The sequence below is a fragment of the Bombus bifarius genome, unplaced genomic scaffold, assembly GCF_011952205.1.
Source record: "Bombus bifarius isolate JDL3187 unplaced genomic scaffold, Bbif_JDL3187 scf7180000007996, whole genome shotgun sequence".
NCBI lineage: Eukaryota > Metazoa > Arthropoda > Insecta > Hymenoptera > Apidae > Bombus > Bombus bifarius.
This window is the reverse complement of record NW_022884376.1, coordinates 2932099-2952713: the sequence shown is the minus strand read 5'-3', so window position 1 is coordinate 2952713 and position 20615 is coordinate 2932099. Positions and strand designations below refer to the sequence as shown.

The 20615-nt window shown below is 41.0% G+C and overlaps 1 protein-coding gene across 1 annotated transcript in view; it reads left to right on the top strand.

Moving 5' to 3' along the window:
* The window catches only part of LOC117205899 (probable G-protein coupled receptor Mth-like 1), a 153925-nt gene that overhangs the window by 126536 nt on the left and 6774 nt on the right, over positions 1-20615 (top strand). Inside the window, exon 6 of the mRNA XM_033444726.1 lies at positions 13563-13701. Within this exon, the coding sequence (XP_033300617.1) occupies positions 13563-13701 (139 nt within the window). The remainder of the gene's footprint in view (positions 1-13562; positions 13702-20615) is intronic.

Genomic DNA, 20615 nt, shown 5'->3' with positions numbered 1-20615 from the left:
CATACTGTTGATTCCTCCCCTGCTCGCCTCTTAGCTGCTTTTATCGGCGAACAAAAAATGTTCTACTTCAGTGTTGCGTTATATCGTTGCTGTTCTATTAGCTGCTTTGAAATCGCAATTTCTGCATATACTCGTAAGCAGAGAATCGCATCGTATGGCGGAAGCTCTCTATGGAAAATAGGGGTAACTGTGGTAGCTACCGACAGAAGACGATTGTAGGGAAAGTAGAGGGACCGTGTGTGGGGTTGAAAAGGCTTAAAAGTGATGTTTGTTAGTTATGGGAAATCAACGGTTTTGCTTAACCCCTCGCAGGTTTGATAGTATTTGATATTTTATTTAAATTGGCTTGTGTTCGGTAAATTCATTTTTAAAAATATATCCGTAATACAGACGAATTTTCATATTTTTAGAACCAGTAACGTATCTACCTTGATATATATCTACTAAGATTCATTTATGACACACAAGACCATGATTCACGCGTAAAAGGAATCGAGTAGAATAGAACGTTAAATTTAGTTCGATGTAGGAATATTTCATCACATACGTAGAATAATAATGTAGGAAAGTAAATAGCGAGCTTAAGGGTAATTATGAAGGAAAAAATTCTCAGACCTTCCAGAATAAGTAAAAAATAACGTTTATCCGGAGTTTTGAGCCGAAAATTAGGCGAGTCCTGTTTAAGGAGAACTTAGCACGTTCTCAGTTCTGCAAAGCGAGTAACCCTGAAAAATAGTAAAAAAATAGAGTGGAAGTGCGGGCAAGGAGAGCTCGAGACACGTTTCGGTGGCAGCGGCTCGGCGGAATATTCAACTAACGTTCGCATACATTAGAATGGTAAATCTCTGGGCTATCCTCCGTATCTATGCAATCTCATGCCCCTGGAAGTTCGGCACAGGCTGGAATAGCGTACACCAAAACGATAGGATTAGAGAGATAACCTGTCCAACTCGACCGTGCGAAACCAGCGAAACGCCACCCCTATCTCTGGTCCCACTAATACACTCGCCCTTACGCGCATGCGACTATCGCGTGAGAGAACACTAACGTGCACTGTCCCGACGATATTTATTATCGCTCTGTTAGAGCCGCAAACTCTTATTGAAAGATACTCTCGACTGAAGAGACTTACCATGGGATTTACGTGTGGAAGTGGTATTGCTTGGATCAGAGTTTAATTAAGGGTATTCCCATTTGGAAGAGACATTTTTGGACCACATGTACGTAGGATAAAATATCGTTAGATAATTGTAAAATTGTCGATTGGTCGTGTTTGATCACATAATTTTTTTAGACTTTTATTAATACTATTTTAGCGCACGATTAACTCAAAAAAAGGGGAACGAATAGTAATTTATTGGAAATCTTTATGGAATTTGATAATCGTAGATCGATGGACATCAATTTTTTTAAGTATCTATGATCGTGTTTAGTCGTACAATTTCATTAATTGGAATGTAGATTTCTGTTATTGCCATCTTTTTACAGAACGAATTTAGTCTTCGAAGAACGTCATGGATAAAATTGTATCCCCTGTGAATTTTAAATAAACTCAAGGATCTAACAAAATCGAGTCATCTGTCTCTTAAAATAACTCTTCTTCTAGTCTTTCCTAGTGTATAACTATAGAAATACGTGTTTTATCTTTTCACGAACCTTACAACAGACGTTTAAGCTTAAGAAATTGTTCAACGATAACAAAACGTGAGCACAGGAAATCCAACGACGCAGTCACGGACAGAAGACCAAAGAAATTCCTGTTCCGTGAGACAACGTTCGCGTAAAATTGGAAGGAAAACAGGATGCGGCAAAGCTAACGAACAAAGAACGTTAAACGTCGTAGAACGAGTCGGTAGCTGGAAATAAAACGAATCGAATGGGTGTAATGCGATTAATAAGCGCGATCGATCTCGTGGACGATTAAACGAATCAACGTGGATCGTTTAGCTGGTAATAACAGCGCGAATAATGAGCGAGGAAAAAAATCCTTTGTGTGTTCGCCGCGTCGACAGAGCGGAAGAGGAGGTGGTAGCTCGATGGGAAATCCTATTCGGAAAGATTGATAACGACCCACATTCGCGATGAACGCGTTAATAACCGAAAACCGATCGGATGCGCTTCGACGATACGAGAAAGCCTCGCGAATGATGGAATTAAAAAAGGATATCGAGGCTCGTGCGAATTATCGGATTTGCTCAGCCGATCGGTTGCTCATCGCGTGTCGAGAGCACGCCTCGTTACGCTTTTTAACTGGAATCAAGAGGTCGATCGACAGTAATCTACACGGTTTGAGCAAGAAACGCGAGCAATCTTTAGATCGATATCGGCTAATTAAAGCAAATCGTCGTTACGCTTAAATCGTTACTTGGTAAATCTAAGAACCGAAATCTTTCAGTTGTCAAGATTTTATCGACTTTTTCAAGAAAAAGAAAGGAAACCGCTCGAAGGAACGTTGATATAAGGATTAATTTTATCTCAATTTTAGAGATTCCAATTCGAATAAAGACAAATAGCAGTTAAAATCTCTGTAGCTTTAGACATTTTTTTTTTTTGGATCACAAAAATTCGAGTTAACAAGTCTCGGTTGCACGTAGTTTGTAGGAGCGTGAAACGAGTGGAGCTGCGAATTCGAAGAACGAATCGATCGAAAGGGGATACGCGATTAGAACACACCAACTACGAGGGTGACTTGGCAGAAGAAAATTAACGAATGCTAAAGAGCCGTGGCAAGTGTTTTGCTGTAAGCCCCTGGTCCGATCCCCCCGCGATCCTACTTTATTTATCACGCACTCCCGCTTTATTGGCCCCGAGCAATGAATCGGGAGTATCGGGGTTGAAAGGAATTTCCTTATTGTCTTTTTCGAGGGACGCAAGCTCGATCTGTCTTGAGGAAGGAAGAGTTCGGTCTTGAGAATCTATGATTGCTTTAGGAATGCCAATGAATCCTTCGATCCCGGGGGCTAATGGCTCTTCTTGCTAATGCGAAAAGTGTCGTCTAATTTATTTACTTCTTAAGCTAAGATTTGCGGGGTTTAGTCATTAATACACCGTGGATGTTTATTACACGTATCTGAGTAAAGAAATGGAATCTATGCGATGATTTGTTTCACTCTGGATATTTTGAATATTTTTGCATATTAGATGCAATGTATATTCGTCATAGCATTTAATCCAACAGTTTCATATGGCTACAAGCATTTCATATTACAGAGATAAAATATAGAAAAATAAGGGTTGTATAGAGATACTTTTCGCAGCCACCGTATATGCCGTAAATTTTGTTTACATTTAAATATCCCATAGATACATAAATATTCGTAGCCGAGTGACGGAGCGTGTTGGATCTTCAAAACGTGTGTTATCTTCACGGTTGTATGTACCATTTCGGTTACTTTTAAATCTTTTAAACTCCATTCTCACAGTTGCTCGCCTGACTCATCAATTCCTAGACTCGGACAGAATTTCGATAAAAATCGTATTTCTAATCGAGTTGATATCGAAAGCCGCTGGAAAGTTGAACGAGCGAGGCAGCCAGTAAAATGTATAAAAAGAAGTAAAATATCCTAACGCGTGTAAATGAAACTGCTCCAAGTACCGGGAGTCAAAGGGTTACACAAATTCGTTTTTATTTGCGCTTGGAAAATTCGCGGAGCCATCGGTTTTTCAGGACGGGTCGACGTGGAAATTTGTTGGCAGCGGATTCGCGGGATCGTTGCTCGCCGACACGCTGATACAAGCTCGCGCAATCACTTTCGATTATCTGAAAAACCGTCGGTGATTAAAATGACGCCAACGATAAATCTCTGACTCTCTGTTGGAGGAAGAAAAAAAGTTGATTCTGGAAGCTTTGAATGCAAATCGGGGGCGAAGAGTCACGGTGCTCATGCGGTATCCTCGACTAATTATATTTGACAACGATTTGTGCTTGCGAGTTTCGCGCGTTTTTCAAATTCCTCCGGCGTTGATTTACGCGCGGTCGATTCCCGTCGCCTGGCGCATACATCGTAATTGATAAAGCGAGGAAAGCTTGTTGTTACGCCGAAACGGTCGACCGTAAATCCCGTCCCCGATGATCCGGAAAAACAGCAACGATTACAATGACGCCCCGCAATAAATCCTTGTCGGCGCCTCTAAGAGGAGCGATAGCATTATCCAGCCATTCCGATGAGAGTTATCTTGTTCGACTGGAATTTTTGACGTTAATTCTGATCAAGATAGCGGCTTGCCGTCTTCGCGACTATTTTCGTCTTCGATAATTTTCGAGCTAATTATAGGGTCGCCATTACCGGCTAATTTTGAGCGCTGTAGAGATATAGTGATTTATGAAAGTATCCGGACATTTATCGTCGAACATTTTTCACGAATATATTTCGAATATTTAACGGGCGAAACAATTTTTCCTCTGTGACATGATTTTATTAACAAAGTTTGGAAGAGAATCGAAAATGTCTGTGCTATGTATTAAAATGTACGTTGTCACGGTATATCCAATCTCATTTTTCATATTCACATTTTTATCAAACATATTTCTTTGTTAACTTCGAAGCTTGTTCACGATTTTTTTTTCTTCTTTTTTATTCGACGATTCCACGATAAGAATTTTTTACCGGGCGGACACAACAATAACGATAATCGTTAAGCGTATTAAACTGTTGGTTCCCCGAACACTCGACACGCGCTGAATATTCATTAACGATTTGTTTCTCGTTACGCCGCTGATCTATCATAATCCCGATTTGCATAGCGTGAAAAATCTGTTTGTCGTGTTCCCGCACGCGATCAGCCGAAAAACCAGCCCCTATTAAAAGGATAAATCAACGACAGAGCGAAAGGGAGAGGAAGAGGGAGGAGGTAGGAAGGGACAAAGAGAGAGAGAGAAAGAGAGAGAGAGAGAGAGAGGGAGAAGGAGCAAAAGAGACTGTACGAGAGGGTGGAGTGAGAGCGTGAGATGATAGAAGGTGACACACGGCGCATGCAATTGATCTCGCGAAGCGTTTTCGACGCCGAACTAATCGGGTTTGACCGCCGCGCTTCTGTAAAGTATCGAACGCGGCACGCGTCGACATAATTCACTTATGTTTGTTATGGGTTGCCATGGAGTGAGATATAACCTAGCCGAAACAGCTATTGTTGGCGACCCGCCAAAACCCAGCAAATATAGACGCCCGTTTGCTCTCTGTACCCCCTAAGATTCGTAACTCGTTCATTACTCTCCGCGATTGTTCCTTTTGTTTTCCAACCGGGCTTCCCTCTTTCCCCTCTTCCTTCTCCATTTGCTACCAGCTTTGCGACCTCGTCCGCTGCCTTCTGTTTACGGACCGCTGGCAAAAATAAACTTGGCTACCTGCTTTCCGGTAATTTAATTGGATTATCAAAGTTGTTAATAGAAACGTGTCTCTGGTTCTGGCTTTAGCCGTATAATTGAAAAGATATTTTTTTCAAGGACACTTTAGAAGTTGCAAATTTTACGTTATACACGAGCAATTCGATTAACTTCTCGTTTTATGGTTTCTTTCGTATGTAGTTGAATAAAATCAAGCCAACGATATACGAAATACTAATATGGGAAGTTTATTCACAAAACTAAGCTGTCTTTTGCTATAAATATTCGGATAAAATACATCTCCGTTTCATTAGAGCGCCATATTAATATGTACGTTTGTATTCAGTAATTGTCGGTCCGAATAATCGAAACCGATGTCGAAATTCAAAAACTACGCTCTGTTGCGAGTAGAATCTACTTTTCGTCGAAACTACGATCCATATGAGTAACGCGATTCGATGCTACGAGACAAGAAACTCCAGAATGCAGCCACCTCCTTCCCAAAAGGCACGGATACATAAACTTGGTTTCTCTAGAGCCAACAAATCCCATTTACTCAACTCGCCTCTGTCCACTCCATGCCGCCACGTCTTCAAAATGACTTGGGCCCAGAACCGACCAAAGTTTGAACAAAAACGCGCGGATTTCTCCTCCGCAGCAAACAAAATCCATTTAGAGTTGCGAGCAAAGACGATAACGGATATTCCTTTCCATCCTTAACGTCCAAGCCATGTAATCGCGATAGAAAAAGTTTCGCGAAGAGACCGGATCTCCCTCGATAGAAGAAGCGAGGAGAACACCCTGGGAAAAGTTGTTGAATTTTGGCCAGGGTCCGCCTGCACGGACGCTGAATTTTGAGTTGAACCGATGAGCCAGTGAACCGAGATGAAAAAGGCAAAAAGGAAAAGCGAGACGACGAAGAGAGGCCGCGAAGGAGCGGCGTAACGCGTCCGATCCGACCGCGTTCGTTTAATATTCCGGCGCGCATCCGCGCGGAGTGCCGGTCCAGACGCAAGCTGCCTCGGTTATCCGGTCGAAACTCGGCGTTCCAAAAGTTTCGTGACAGCCTCTCGTTGAGTTTCGCTACGAACCTTCCCGTCCGGTCTGCTCGCGAAATTTCGCGGCGCGCCACTTGCAACCGGATCGGGCCTGATCGATGCGACCATACCAACGACTTCGTTAACTTGTACGAGATTGGGTTACATGGAGGAATAATGGGGTTGTCGGGAGGAGAGAGAAGAATTGGCAGGAGAAGCTGCTAGGGTTGAAAGAGATTGAGGAAGTAGAAGGGTGGATCTTTGGTATCGTCCCTATTATGTAGCTCTTGGATATCTTATTGTTAGCGAGACTACATGCAAGAACAAATTGTTGGAATCGGGTTGAAGAACAGACGCCGATTATACGCGGTGATTTTCTTGCTAGGGACCTTGGAAGAAGAAGTCGCTGGTCGGATATTGTTGTAATAATCGCTTGCGTAATGAATGTGCGATTCGTAATCCGTCTTGAAGTTGATCAGCCTGACTTCTCGGTGAAATTTTTTCGAGTCAACGTGTACCTTGTTCCGACAATTATCGAGTTATTCATGAAAGACGAGTAAGATATTTTTAAACGATGCCAGTAACAATAGGTACTTGCCGTTGGTTGCATGGAGGAATAAAGACTTGCGGAATTACTTCGACGATGGTTACTACAGTATGTGGCTGTTGGAAACAAACCACGAAAATATTGGAAAACAACAACGTATTGTACGTGTACAATATTCCGGCCGCACTATGCGAAAGTTACTGAGAAATTACGCACGCGGGGGATGAAAAGTGTCGTTCCAGGCTAGAACTTGGGTGCGGCGAATAAATTTGTAAGGGTGTATTAACCGCGCCGGAGGAAGATGAAATTAACGTTGTAACAAGATTCTACGAACTCGAGAAGTAACTTACCATCGCTTAAATTAATATCATTGCCATTCATAACACGATATTCTTATAGAGAATAAAGAACGAAAGATCCAGTCGCGTATATTTTTCATAGTATCGTACAAACTGAATCATGTACCTTAAAATTCCTAATAAAGGATCTAAATCTCTTCCTTGCTGAATTTTCAATATATTACATCGTTGATTTGACTAGAATTAGAAGATTTCCCATGGACGACTTAGCGAATCTTTTCTTCAAAAATCGTTTATCTTTCCCAATAATCATTTTCTTTAAACAACCTGTGCAGGCTTCTGGACTATTTAATTTCGTACCTGCGTCTCGTGATCCTTGTGAAATATATCCTCGTAATTTCTACATGGCATATTTTCAGATTTATTTCACAGTTGTCGATAATAAATATAATCGTGATAGTCGAGTCTCGTAACAATTAATGAAATTTCATATTATTTCGTATACCGTACATAATACATTCATAAGAAGCGTTCACAAATGTTCGAACACGTCCGTGTGGGCCTTCCGTCCAATTTTCAATCTCCTTAAAATTCCTATGCAACAGAGGAAGGCGCGATTCAGCGTGAAATAGCGATCGATCCAAGAGCAGGTTTATTTATACTCGCGTGTCGTTGACAGTCACGAAATCCTCGGGATGGTCTTTCACTCCACGCCATGTCGACTGGATTAACGTTTGGCAACTGGGTCAGCTGCAGCCTCGATATCAACCGGCTCTCCATCTTTTTCGCTCGCTCCGTGGCGTATGCATCGCCATCCATGAAAGTTGCGGCATAAGGATTTTATTTATGAGTTTGTTTGCGGACGAGCGCGACCCTCTCGCCGATAAGTGGCTATGGGGCCCTCGCTGGGAGCGTGCTTCTGGCAGATTGCGCTCGTGGTTATGGGGATGCACGGAGGGAGAGACAGAGAGACAGAGAGAAAGAGAGAGAGAGAGAGGGAAAGAGCGGAGAGACCGCTTAGCGCAGAGGGAATTGGCCCGATAACGGGTCCGAGGCTTGTATGGTTCTTTATTTACCATAAAATTCGACCGGTGCTCGCCAAGCGGAATGGATTTCGCGACCGCGGCTAAAATTTTATTACCGTCGGCATGACAAACCGCCCAATTACTAACTACCGATACGTTAATAGAGCCATTTTTTTCTGGTATAAAAAAAGAGGAGAAAAAAGAGCAACCGCGATCCGCATACGAACTAACAAAAAAAAAAAAAGAAGAAAAAAGCTGTATTCTTTATTCGATCAGCGACGCACTGTCCATCGACTGACCGCAACGGACGGCGGCGGAAAGGGGATGAAACACGGGGACATTTTTGTTCGCGTTCGTCCGCACGAGCTCGATAAAAGCGCAACGATCTCGGAATGAAAGAGCGTTTAGCGCTCGAATCGGTCGCCGTACCGTACCGAAAACGCGGTTGATGATCGGGAAAATCGAGCTACGCCAGTGTTTCGTCGGAACCGCAAGTTTTTCTGTTTCATCCGTGTAACGCGACGCATCGCAACATTTTCCGCACTTTTATCCAACCAACGTGAAACGGACCAAGAAAAAAAGAAAAGGGGAAAGAAAGAAGGACGAAACCTTCCACCCTAGTGGTTATGGCAACTTGCACGATTTCGATAAGGGCTGCAATTACTTATCGACCCGGTAATTGTCCGGCTAGATTACAACTATCAAGGAAAAAGGCCCCTGTTCCTCGACCCTCGCCGCGAGGGTACACGCGCATGAAAATATTGCGCAAGATGAACGGAGAGGAAAAAGTGAGAGAGAGAAAAGCCGAACGCAACGTGTACGTGTACCGACGTATCAATTTACTCGGAAACTAGTTATCCGCGCTTCCCTGTGCGCGTATACTTACCAGATTGGCTGGTAGGAGGAACGTAGAGCATGGTATTCACGAAAACCAGCCCCGAGACCAGACGCATTACATTCGAACGAACGTATTCATATTCATAGGTGTTCCCGCGAATTCCCGGGATTTCGCGATCTTACCAACGGATCCAGACACGCACCCTCTCTCCCGTCTCCCTGTGAACGCCGAGCCGTTTCGATAAGTACCGGCTCACGTGATTTACCGTAATTTCGGCACGCGGAGGATCGTGTCTCGCGTGTTCGCGCGCCAATACCTTACTTTACTTTTATTACCGATCCACCGGCTTCCCTTCCGGCTGCTTTCCCTCTGTTGTGTTTCACAAAAAATTAGAATAGCTTGTCGGCCGATTAAATCGTTGCTTGCGAGAAAATTGAGGAACAGAGCCCGCTTTCGTGACCTTTCGGCAATTGTTAGGGCTGAAATTGCGCGGCTTTTAGAGACGATTTCGGATAGTTAAGAAGCGAGGCAAGTACCTGCAATTTTTGATATTTCCTTTTACAAGGAAACTCGGTAGAGAAAGGAATAATCGCGAATCTTCTTGTTGAGAGCGTAGTATATAGGATGGACTTGGGTGGATTCAATTTTTGTCGATAAAATGAAAATGCTACAATGAAAGCAGATACGGCTAAGTTCCTCCTGACATACCACGCTATAGTTTCACTTTAGAGTTTATTAAGGAGAAACAAAGAAACTCGAATTAAAAGATATTGTTAGACAAACAGAAATGAGATTACTAAAAGAGAAAATATAACGCGGACGAACGTGTTTGTTATTGGAAAGAAACACAAGTGAAAATCAAGAATAATCAAATTGTTCTGGAAAACGGTTTGAACGAAGGAATGACAACTGGGTGCAGAACGGTAATCCAGTTGGAATCTCGTTGGTTTTCGTACGATAAAGTCGATTTTCGAGATCGGTTCGAATAACGAGCGAACAGCGTAACGAAGCAATAGAAATTGCAGAGAATAATGACACACGAGCCATGGCGGAAGCGTAACCACGAGAAATATCCGAAAACCCGGGCTGCTCGTAATCGGATCTTGAAAAGGGAAACAAATGGATCCAATTAACGACATCCAAACGTGGAATATTGAAAATATCGGACGAAGTAATTAAAATACACATGGTCCGCCGGGTCCTTTTAACAAATTGATTCCGACGTTACCATGCATATACGTAGACCGGCTCGCGAATGTATTTGAACATTTACTGTAAAATCTTTCTGTATATGTATCGTATGTGCTATACAAAATATTTTGAAATTTCATTAGCATTGTAATGGAACACAATTACCATGGTTAAGTGGGAAAAATTTGTAGTATATCCAAAAATGTACATAGAGAATAGTAAAAAATTAATTACAAACGTACTCTACCCAGAGATAAAAAAATATTTGAGCGACCGAATCAATTTGTACCAATGTGTATCAATAATCTGTGATGCGCGTATCTATTTAGTGAAACCATCTTCATCTTCTAATTATATTAGGTTGTCCGATAAGTTTCTTTCGTTTCATAAGGTGATAATAGATGAACAACAATTCCTGTTTTATATTATTTTATTGAATTAGACACGATCCATTTCGTTCTATTTCTGTTATTATGTTCGTGCATAATTCAATGAACTAATATAAAACAAAAGACATTGTGCGTCTATTATTTCCTTATACAACGCAAGAAACTTTTCGGACAACCTAATACATATGTTTAAGACGACGATCTATATCAAATATAATATTTTCGTGAAACGTATGTTCACAGTAATCGTCTTGTTACTTTTATGTGCATTTCCAAACTTGTTCTAAATTTTCCAAAAATTATCTATGTTGTATGTATTCTACGATAAATGTTCGAATAATTTTACGAAACACTATATACATACAATGTACATATGTATGCGTCAAAATTGAATCTTTTGACAACAACGTATCATCGTTGAAGATAATCGTAGTGTAACGATGTCGTGAAAATAAATGAAGGAAGGTTACGTCGTTCTCGTGTAGGCGCGCGGAATTAAGTATAACGACGCGCTCATTTCTTTTGAGCATCTTTTCCAACGCTTTAAGACGATAGGAAAACAAACTGTTGCTGTCAGCAAGGCCCGACTCTGCGATTTGTACCGGCCTCTATGAATTATCGATCTATTTGCAGCACCCACTGATATTTTTACCGCATCTTATTTTCATCCCCCTGTCCTTGCACGTACTCCCCCAGAAACGATTTTTCTTCCTATCATTCGGACCGTTAAATTAACCACAAGCACAACATTGAAAACATTGGCGAACATTCGATACGTATTTCCCACTAATTCTCCATTCTTTGTTCTAAACATCTTGTCTGCCGAAGATTTATATTACCGACACAAAAATCTGGAAACACTTCTTCGATCATTTCTTTGTTATTAAATTAACGCTACAACTATTAATAATAATATTCTTTATTTTGATACAATCGTTGGCAACAGGATATTCTAGGATAGCAAAATTCCAAAGCGATCTTTCTCATTTATACGGATTCTGTAGAATTTTATACATTCCGTAGATTTCCATGGATTCTGTGAATTTTTCTAGCGATTCGAAATTTTTCACCATACCACTGTATGTACCTATGTATCGGGAAATTCTATAATACGAGAAATTTGATCGAAAAATTGTTCAACGTAGACGTGGAAAAAATGAAGGAGACGAAATCTGCGTACGGCGCGTTTGTCTCCTTTCAATTCGTCTCATTTAGAAACGCAGATAAAGCTGTCAGGTCGGCACAAAAATAGAACTTACGTAACAAAGACGGTGGAAATTGGTCGATTCGTGACCAGCGATTCCGCGAATAGAGAGGCGAGAATCAGAAGGAGGTCGGAATTCGTGAAATCGCGGGCATCATCAGTCGTCGCCGGATTTATTTGTCTGTCATCGATTATCGAATGGTATTGGACGTGTTGTTATTCCTATGCTGCCACGTTATTCAGGAACTCGTCCTCTAATTCCTTTACTATTCGCGTACGAAGGATCTTCGATGAAATTTCCTCTTTCTGTGTTCTCGCCTACCAACTTCCTCTTCTCCTATTTCTTTTTATTTTCGAAGAAATCCGTCCTTGGACTCCTGCCTCGAATTAGCTACATGTTTCTAGTTAATTTTACACGCTAATAACATCTGGTGGATATCTTTCGCGCAAACATATACAATTTTTCAATGTTGATCGATTTCGAACAGTATTCGCGTTGTAGTTGAAATACCGTGCTAGATTCGAGTTAATAAATACTTCTCGACCAACTAATCAAAAGAAACATAGAACGAGAACACATCGCTCGTTATTTAAAGATACAAGAAAAGAAATAAGAGTGATTTATGAACAACTATAAGTGCTGAAAAAAATCTTGTCGCCATTTGCGACAGGTTTCAAGTTCGCTGAACGATACATTGGATGCAAGATATCCGCTAGATCTTAAGTCTATCAGTTTGAAACGCGTTTCACGTCCGTTGATAAGCCGTTCGAAATGTAACGAGCAGATCACGACAAGGCAGCCACATAATCATTCACCCGATGCGACATTTCGCGTAATAAGTTTAATCGCTAATGCTAGCTGGCGGTCAGTATTCCACGACTTCCGGTTAACGAGTAACTAAAGCGCTCGTTTCTTACGATCCTCCGCGTTCGATGAATCGAAACGCGTACACAGACCACGTTCCAATCGGACGTCGTAAAGATAAACCGATTCGCCATTCAAGCGATCCGAACGTTTATTATTGAACACGCAGGCGGACTCGAAGCGAACATCCAGATATTTAGAACGTTTCCAGGTCCGACTTCTTCTTCGACACTCCAGCTGCTTGCATTAACAATGACGCGGTGAATGGTAGATGGAAACATCTATTGTTCTTTTCGTATGACTATCGTCATTTCCGAAGAATAATATTTTTATCTATTTTCCACATTTTCGCTGAGGTATATTTTTTCCTATTTGAAGAGTAATCGAGCGATAAATCGTAGTACGATAATTTAATTATATACAATTTAAAATATTCTTCCAGTTTTTAAATACCCTTGTAAATAGAGTGGGACATCGTCATTTCCGAAGAATAATATTTTTATCTATTTTCCACATTTTCGCTGAGGTATAATAATATTTTGTCCTATTTGAAGAGTAATCGAGCGATAAATCGTAGTACGATAATTTAATTATATACAATTTAAAATATTCTTCCAGTTTTTAAATATCCTTGCAAATAGAGTGGGACATTATTTTGAATTGTTTGAAGGGACATTACTCTAAAAAATACCGCAGAGGAAAAAATATTCGGCGATATCTGAATTAATATTCGATCGGAGATGTGGTTTCTTCGTGCTTATTTAACAATGCACGTGGTATATATATTTTCTTAATATTTCAGAAAATTTCCTTAAATACTGAACACTAAAAATTTATTCCACAGGTGACATGGAAATCTTGGCGTACTTCTTCGGTCCCATTGGCTTCCTACTCGCAGTGAACCTGTTATTCTTCGCAGCGACTGCTCGCGAGCTAACTTGTGGTCTATGGAAGGGCGAATTCGTGAAGAGCACCACAGAACGGTAAGCGAATTCATTCAGTTCGACCGAACGACTTGGAAAATCGAGGAGCACGGCTCACCGCGTCTGACTGTCCCCCCGAATCTGCCAGCTCTAAATTAAGTTCCGATCTGGTTTACGCGTTACTTCCCGGATACTCGCCAGTCTTGCACACGTCGGATATGACTGTTCAAACCGTATATCCCTGAAAGAAAAAGAAATATTTACCTTAAAAAGTTCCCGAGCGAATCGACGAGTCGAATTCGTAAACGTATTCTGTGCTTCGCGAACGGCCACGCGGTCTTCGTTTCGCGTAAATATTTGGCCAATTTCTTCCAGGAACGTGTGCCATTGGTACCGCTCGGCGATCTTTTCGCAGAACGATCGAGAAGAAGAAAAATCGACGATCCACGCGTACAAATCGAACTTTCGTCACGTTGCGTGCAACATTTTACTTTCGTCAGTTCCGTGGGTACACGCAAGACGCGGTTTACGCTACGTCCGGGTTATTTTCAGAATCTTGCAAGCGTTACACCGTAGCTACGTTTACGGAAGATGTAGATCTAGCGCTAAGCCTAAAACGCTAAAAGTTTGCCAGTTACTTTAGATCGGAGATAGAGAGAAACCTCTTTCTGACCTGAGTATTATCTACAGTTCGATCTTGCCCACGCTATCGCCGCACTTTACACCCATACCATCTGGTAACCGAGTTCTCAGATAAACGGAAATTACCAGGAAACGTTTGGAGGCGCGCGTCCTTGCTAATCACCGCGAGATGCAACCGCGTCTCATTTCCTCGGGAAGTTAAGAGGGAAACGATTACGCGTCTCGGTGGTAAACTTTGAAGGAGTTCAAGTCGGCGATACAGCCGAGTTAAAGAAGTCCTGGTTTGTTTGTTCGAGAGTGAGACGAGCGATACACAACGATTAAGAGGAACAGGCGGCGCGCAAACGCGTAACGATCTTCGTGCTCTTGTTTTATCGCTGCCGGCGAACGATGCTTTATTTCGGCGCGAAGGAAAACGCTCGAGGCCGATGATAAATATCAAGGATAACCGGTTTGTTGCATTCGGTTCACACGGAATCCATAGATAATCGAGATCAGCGAACGCTCAACCTCGGGATGTTTGCTTAAATTAAGATACTCTTCGAATCTTGTCGCTCCCTGCCCCGCTCCCCGTCCCTTCGTCCTTTTCTTTCGTGGTTTAACGAGCAATTATCTCGAGACGAAGGAACGGAGAAAGTGAATCGCGTCTCCTTTTGAAATCTGGCGAGGCCGTTTCGCCTGGGAAGTGGGGATTTACGAGCGCTTCCGTGTCGATCGCAATTCCAAGGAAATAAACGAGGGTGATTCTTAGCTGCTTCAGTGGGAAACAACGAGTCTTCTTCGATGAAATCGTATTTATCAATAAGAAAAGGGAGATTGGAATAAATAGAGAATCTGAGCCCTCTTACACGATTCGACTAATATTATTTCTGAGATTTTACAAGTCACGTGACGCGAACGCTATATAATAAACTCTTTGGCAGAATGGTTAACGAAACAAACGAAGACCCACGCAGGTGAATTTTACATATTACAAAATCAGTTGGCTTATCGTCTTATATTTCTTTCTCTGAATTTTCTAGTTGTAAAAAGACACGAGTACGCTGATATTGTTAGTTGAATTATCGTGCAAGAAGGGCTTGGTCTACCAAACTTTACGAGAAGTCTAATCCCTCGCGTTGCAATATTAACCTACTCTGATACATATAAGTTTCCTGGATCGAAGGTGGAATCGTATGATAGAGGGATTGACCATTGTTTTCTATCCTTTGTATCCTTCAAGCAACGCCAAAGAGATATAAGGAATATTCAAATTAGCTGGTAACCGGCTGACGAATGAAAAAAATAGCGAGCTCTTGGAAAATTACGAACAGCGAAAAAATGGACGGAGAAAACGAGAAAACGAACATGAAAGAATCTCTATTCACCATTATGACCAGCGTGTGTCCCGGTCCCTCTGTATCGGCGGAAAGAGAACGGGCGAAAGTGAGGGAAGAGGAGGCTCGGCCGAAAGAGAATCGCAAATTGAGATCGTCAATATCAATTTCGACGGGACGAGGGAGCAAAGGTGGTTCGAAGGGACGGCGTGCGAATGGAAAATAACGATTCGATGCCTGATATCTGTCGGCGCGGCCGTGATAAAATAAATTCTCCTTTGAGCCCCGGTTGCTCTGTAAAAAAGCTACCGGCTGCCAGGCATAAATATCCGAAAAAAATGCGATTCGTCAAACGACGCTCGTCGCCCGATGCCAAGGATCGATGGGGAAACGTGATATTTTCACATCCGGTTGGACGTATCCTTCAAAGAATGTACTGTTTATCCGACCCATTCGTCTTCGGGGAGCATTCTTCGAGTTTTCCGAAGTCTCGATAGTTCCTACAGCTTTGTCTTTGTTATTGTGCCGTGAAAATGATGATCGAAATAGACGTTGCGTCGTTGAGTCGATCGACTTCGCTACAGACCGATCCTCAAGTGGAAATTCCTCTTATAATTCCGCTAATATACGTTTGATATCTCAATATGCTTTTAAATCAAAGTAATCAGATGAAAACTAACACTGTGTCACGTGCAAAATATTGTATTCGTTGATCTTTCAATCGAAGAACAAACACGAGAGTTGAAGCTGAAATTAGAAACTCGAATGGAAAGCATAACGCGTGTTACAAGCGTAAGTTGATTAAAATAGCGTGGAAAGTAAAGACGAAGGTTGTTTTTCGGTGGAGGAGATGACTAAACCGGTGGTTTATGCCGCTAAAGGTGATTGATTTTGTTTAAAGGATTTTTCGAAACAATACGGTTGTCGAGGGATCTCGATTTCAATGAAATCTCGTTGAAAAGTTGATTCATGGTGCGTTAATTCGCAATATTTTTCATGCAACTTTCAGCGAGCTGTTATTTTGACGGATCGCTCGGATGCTTATACGATTTATCGCAAATATTTGCAATTCTTCAAGGTGCCACGAAGAAATGAAACGTAAAAATACGTAGGTTGGATGAAAGAATACTCGTTAAACGAGTTGATGTTGTTCGAACGAGTCACGAATGTACAGGATGCAATAGAAGACGAGAACGAACAAGATCACTTTTAGAAAAAGAAAATAAATACGTAAAAATAGAAACTCTTCTGATCTCTGTCAAGGTTGATGCACGGGTCTACGTTAACTAAACTTCTTTTACTTCACTCCCTACAGTACGCTTCGAAAATATTTGATCGGATATCGAATATGAAAATAAGAAACTCGTATAAAAATGACGTTTTACGAGACATCTTTGAATAGCAAGTTCCAATAAAAATGTCCGATTTTGGAATGCGCATAAAAACCATTAAAAAAGCTATGTTTCGCTTGCTATAACGTAAAATATTCGAATAATTTGTGTTTAATCGAATAAAACGAAGAATTTAAACGCTTAATAAACAAGCGAAGATAGCAGCAAATAATTTATAAATAAATAATTTATCGTTTCGAAAATATCTCGTTATAATACATTATCGTTCAGCGCTTGAGAAAATAAAAGATCACAGAAATTAAAAAAATCACAGAAAATCGATGTTCAGACGAAATCATTCATTCACGTAGCGACCAATGAATGACGCGCCGGTCGTGAGCTCTCTGCTCGCGATTTAAAAGTTCAGCGTCGCTGCCAAAATAAACGCGTCGCAAATAAAACCTCGTCGGTGTATCATAGCGTTCAAAGGAGACAGAAGAAGAAGAAAAGGACTTACTTTTGAATTATGTTCCGAGCAGAAACGACATGGTTGCCGGTCGAAACGTAAACGTGATAAAACACGCGCTGTAACCGTCAGCTGGATGATGCGGGTAGATGCAGTCCTTACGATTGCATCGTTCTCGTTTCTTCTCCATTTTCAACCTCCCACTGTTCCGACATCGTCTCTTTTCTGCTGGAAAATCTTCGTGGATCGTAAAGTGGATACCTGTGTATTCGCCAGCTTTTAGAGATTCCGGATAGATCTCGCGGAAGCAATGGAAAATATGCTGGTCGACGAGCTTTAGCCGTGTTCGCGACTAATGTAAATTCTTACAAACGTAATAGATAAATTTATTTTATAGCCAGTATTTCGTTTGATGTTCCTTTTTTCACCCTTCGTATTGTCGTTTCTCTTCTTCCGTTCGACCCTGATGAGTCATTTCCGAGAAAATCACATCTCTTTGTCACAAACGTCGCTCTATCTTTTCCGTTAAAAGTTCTTCGAAGACACAGAGAGTTCGAAATAAATCTTGATCGCACCAAGATCGTGTTTGATCTATCGAGACAGACTGCAATAAACGGAAACTCGAACGACTCTACTCCGGCCAGTGGTGTTTCCTATGCAGCTGCAAAGTTTCTCATAAATTGCAATCGTAATACCTAACACTTTGAACGTTTCTTCCTTTCTTTTTTTCATTATTTCACGCTGATTATATAAAGAACATCCATATAATAATAACGTCCAGACGAAATGGTCCTCATTAAACATGTTCCGCGTTACGAGTGTAACGAGCGATCGAAGCATGCATCGGTGTGTCGTTTCCAGATCTTTTTTTCTTCCTCTTTCTTTCTCCCTTCTTCTTTTTCTATCTTTTTCTTCTTTTTTTTTTTTATTAGATGCCGTCGATATTTTCAGTCTCAGACAGACGCTAACAATCCATATTCACCCCTCTGTCTCGTTACGTCAATTAACACGTAGCTGGATCCGCGATCCTACTTTCTTTCCAAACGCGGCGAGTGGCATTAATTTGAAGCGTCGAACAAAAATACGAATGGCTGTCTGCTTCAAATGACTCTACTTCGCCCTTCCTCCGCCTCGATTCGATGGAAACCCACCCTTCTCAATTTCGTGCTCGATCTTTCAAACTGTTCATCGACTCGTTTCTCCACAAATTTTCTAGCAACGACGTAGAACGGAGGATGCAATCCTCGAGTGAGATGGCGTTGGTAGAAGTAGACCGAAATGCGGCCTTCTACGTTAAAATATACCCCGAACTTACACCAAACCGTAGAATACGATACGTGGTATTAAAAATATTTCTGCTTGTATTTCTGTGCCTAAAATCAAGTGTGGTGAATATGCTGAAAATATACTAAAATTATTCTGAACGGTAATTTTTACAATGTACCTCTTAATATTTTTATCGACAAGTGTGACGAATATACTGAAAATACACTAAAATTATTCTGAACGGTAATTTTTACAATGTACCTCTTAATATTTTTATCGAAAAGTGTGACGAATATACTAAAAATACACTAAAATTATTCTGAACGGTAATTTTTACAATGTACCTCTTAATATTTTTATCGGCAAGTGTGACGAATATACTGAAAATACACTAAAATTATTCTGGACAGTAATTTTTACAATATACCTCTTAATATTTCTATCGGCAAGTGTGATGAATATACTGAAAATATACTAAAATTATTCTGGACGGTAATTTTTACAATGTACCTCTTAATATTTTTATCGGCAAGTGTGACGAATATACTGAAAATATACTAAAATTATTCTGAACGGTAATTTTTACAATGTACCTCTTAATATTTTTATCGACAAGTGTGACGAATATACTGAAAATACACTAAAATTATTCTGAACGGTAATTTTTACAATATACCTCTTAATATTTCTATCGGCAAGTGTGACGAATATACTGAAAATATACTAAAATTATTCTGAACGGTAATTTTTACAATGTACCTCTTAATATTTTTATCGACAAGTGTGACGAATACACTGAAAATACACTAAAATTATTCTGGACAGTAATTTTTACAATGTACCTCTTAATATTTTTATCGGCATACTTTTATCTTCTAACGAAGTGTTTTTCTTTTTTACCAGGCTCTACGTTTCATTTTCACAGTATCAAATAATCGAAACGTACCAAGTGCGCGTTATTCTGTAAAATTACTCAATGCATCAGTCGTCATGATGCTCCACATATAGCAAGTAGTAGATCAAAACAAAAGATGATAAAACATCAAAGATAGTCTGTTTGACTTGATCACGATCCAAGTGCAGTAAACGAACACTATTGATAAACAGAAATGGTGAAATCTTAAAAGAGGAATAAGGGGTATATAAAATTTGACCATTATCCGTAGCTGTCCTTGCTTCTTGCTCGTCGTTTGGCATACAAAGCCGATTCGACGGGGCTTTGATCGGTCAAGTACGTTCTTAAAAATCTTCTCTTTCATGTTCTCCTCGCCTTTCAAGCGTTCATCGTGTACCGTGGTTCTTGGGTGCAGCTGTTCCCGCACAGGTGATCGACCGTTTGTTTGCATTCCGCTGTTCGATGGGCCTTCATGCTTATCACGCGCCTCCACGTTTCCCACCACGGTGAAAGGTTCATCCTGCACGCGCGAGTTCACCTTCTGCATTCGTGGACGCGTGTCTAATTTGCTTTCTTCGCATATCATTATAGCTGTAGAGATTTTTCATGCGCCGATCGTTCCGCGAATTCGTTGTTTGGATTGAAACCATCGGCCCGCGGTGCACGCCGATGAATTTTTCAGTAGTCTCCGCACGATAAAATTTTCATCCGAATAATAATCGACGAACCGGTACTACCCGTACATACTCGTATAACGGTGGATCGATAATAAAAGCCTTGCATCATTGATGACGAAATCCCGACGATATTTCCATCAGTCTGCGTTCGTACCCATGTCACGTCTTGTTGACTATTGTTCCAATTTGAAAGACAAATAATTCTACACGTGGCAATATCAGATTTGTTGCTCGACTTGTTAGACGTCTGTGCTATCCAAGACGTGGAGATTCATTGGATCGTAGACTCGAAAAAATCGGATACACGAAGAATTAAAAATTAAGACAAAGGCTTCGGAAATTCTTGGCTACAGCACGCTATATAAATTTGGGCAATTAAGG